The following is a 2,122-nucleotide window of genomic DNA, read 5'->3' on the forward strand; positions in this document are numbered from 1 at the left end:
CGTAGGCTGTACACATTTTATATTGAATATTTTCATTTTTCACCATGTCACAAAATAGCGACTTGACACCACAACTTGGTCTCTTCTCGGTGACTCGTTTTGAGGACCCATGCGATGTCGTTTCGGAATATTTTATTTTCACAATTGAATGGAAAATTGACACTTTCCACAAAGAAATCCATTCGAGACCACGTTCTTTCGCTCACTGACTCGTAACTCGTCTCAAACGACATTTTTCTCTGTATTATGGCGTCCCTACGACGCGTGAATCGTACATTTATGGCGCTCTTGAGCTGGTGAGCGGGTGGTGGGTGCTCAAAATGCAACTTCCAGGTCTTTGTTGGCGACGCCCGTTGACATGTGACCTTTTTAGAGCTACAGAAAGCGTCCCTCCAAATATGAGCCATGAAGAGAATTTTTTGAAATTCGATGTCGACTCGGCCAGACCTCGCCATGCGCATGACATCAACATCGGCATGCCATAGCATGCGATAGGGACGGGCATTACTTGCTTTAGCGTTAAGACTGAACAATGCACGTCGACGCACGGGTTAGATTTGACTGGCTGCACGTGAAATATACTCACAGGTAGCAAGTACAATGACTAAAAGTTGTAGTGCGTGGCCTTCTCTTACGTTTATAATGCAATCTTCCGTCCTTCTTGTGAACAAGTATGCTCTCAACTCAGTACCATTACAGTGCTTGTAATGAGAGATGTGACCGGAGTCCAGTTATTAATAACAGCTACCGGTACTACATCCTGGTTCCCTCGATGCCGTCTTGGACAGTTAGCTCCAGCGCAAAACTGTTGAGCAATGGGCATTAAAGTTTATGAACATTACAGGCTAGTTAATATACGTCTGGTGGTTGCGGCGGGAACGCACCGTGTATTGTATGGTCCGATTGCTGAAGATAAAACTTTAGCGAAAAGTTGGCTTGCTGAAGTCGCTTGATCTCGTCTTGGAGCTGCTGGATGTGCATGACCTGCACGTCGTGCTTCTCGCGGTATTCTTCGAGTGCATGTACAGTTTGTCGAAGTACTTGGTTTTGCTGCTCCATCGTCGCAAGCATCGAGCGAAGCTGTGCGTTCTCCTGGAGCGCCAGCTGCGATCGCTTCGTTTGCTCGACGACCATGTTCTCGTACTGCTCGCGCACGTGCAGCGCAGCGGCTTGGTCGTGCAGTTCCTGGCCCTTCCTCGAGAGCGCCATGTCGCTCGTGAGTTTGAGCGCGTGGAGGCGCTCCATCGTCGCGTCTACCATGTCCATCGTCGTCTTGCTCGTCGCCGAGTACGATGCCAACTGGCCTTTTTCTAGAAATTCGCCCAATAAGAGCCCGGATTCTGATCGCACTTGTTTTTTGTATGCTGCGGAGTTGGAGCGAAGCGGCTCGAAATAGAATCGGGCGAGGCATTTTTTGTACTTCACATTTGTATTCCGCTTGGGTGTGTTTTTAGGGCCAGAATAAAAATATTCGCGACATGTTGCTGTCCGATGAAACGTCCAACGGCGTTGACGGATCGCGCCAGTGCGGGTGCAACTTCCACACGCGAACGCTTCCGTGGACGTGTTATCCTACGCGATGGTGACCGTGGCGATGCACGGGCGAGTGACTGGCACTGTTGGGAAGATATAAGTATATGTCAGTATGGCAATTGTACCAAGATGTCACGGCAAAATCCAGCGTACTAGCCTCACCTCAACGAGTATGGACCGGCGAGTCGTGGCCAAACTGAAAAGCCCCACACACCTTGAGGCCAAAAACAGGTATTTGAGTTAAATTGTTATCCCGCAAGGAAGACGCCACCTTAATCGCTGCGCGTGGCGACAGCGATGGCGTCCTCACACAAGAGGCGGTCATGCATTTCACGTGCAGTGTCGACAACCTTCGCATACGACACGGACGTCTCTTTCAAGCATTGAAGGACGCCAGCGACATCGTCTTGCGCCAAGAGCTCGTCGCGCGCCTCGTGGAGCATGGCGACGCAGAGGTATTGGACAAAACTGAGGTCGTCGGACGAAACGCTTAAAATTGCGTCCCATAGCGCCCACACCTGATACATTTGGAACTCGCGCGCAAAGAGCAGGCGGACCCACTTGAGGAGAAATACTTCAGGTAGCACCT

At 50.2% G+C, this 2,122-nt stretch overlaps 2 protein-coding genes across 2 annotated transcripts; both read right to left on the minus strand.

Moving 5' to 3' along the window:
- Positions 1-811: 811 nt before the first annotated feature.
- SPRG_18614 (hypothetical protein) lies at positions 812-1,301 on the minus strand. Its single transcript, XM_012358052.1, has one exon. It carries the CDS (start codon positions 1,264-1,266, stop codon positions 850-852), a length of 417 nt encoding a protein of 138 aa, XP_012213442.1. The 5' UTR covers positions 1,267-1,301; the 3' UTR covers positions 812-849.
- Positions 1,302-1,749: 448 nt separating this feature from the next.
- Positions 1,750-2,122, minus strand: SPRG_18616 (hypothetical protein). Its single transcript, XM_012358053.1, has one exon. It carries the CDS (start codon positions 2,058-2,060, stop codon positions 1,806-1,808), a length of 255 nt encoding a protein of 84 aa, XP_012213443.1. The 5' UTR covers positions 2,061-2,122; the 3' UTR covers positions 1,750-1,805.

The sequence above is a fragment of the Saprolegnia parasitica genome, assembly GCF_000151545.1.
Source record: "Saprolegnia parasitica CBS 223.65 unplaced genomic scaffold supercont2.1333, whole genome shotgun sequence".
Classification (NCBI taxonomy): domain Eukaryota; phylum Oomycota; class Saprolegniomycetes; order Saprolegniales; family Saprolegniaceae; genus Saprolegnia; species Saprolegnia parasitica.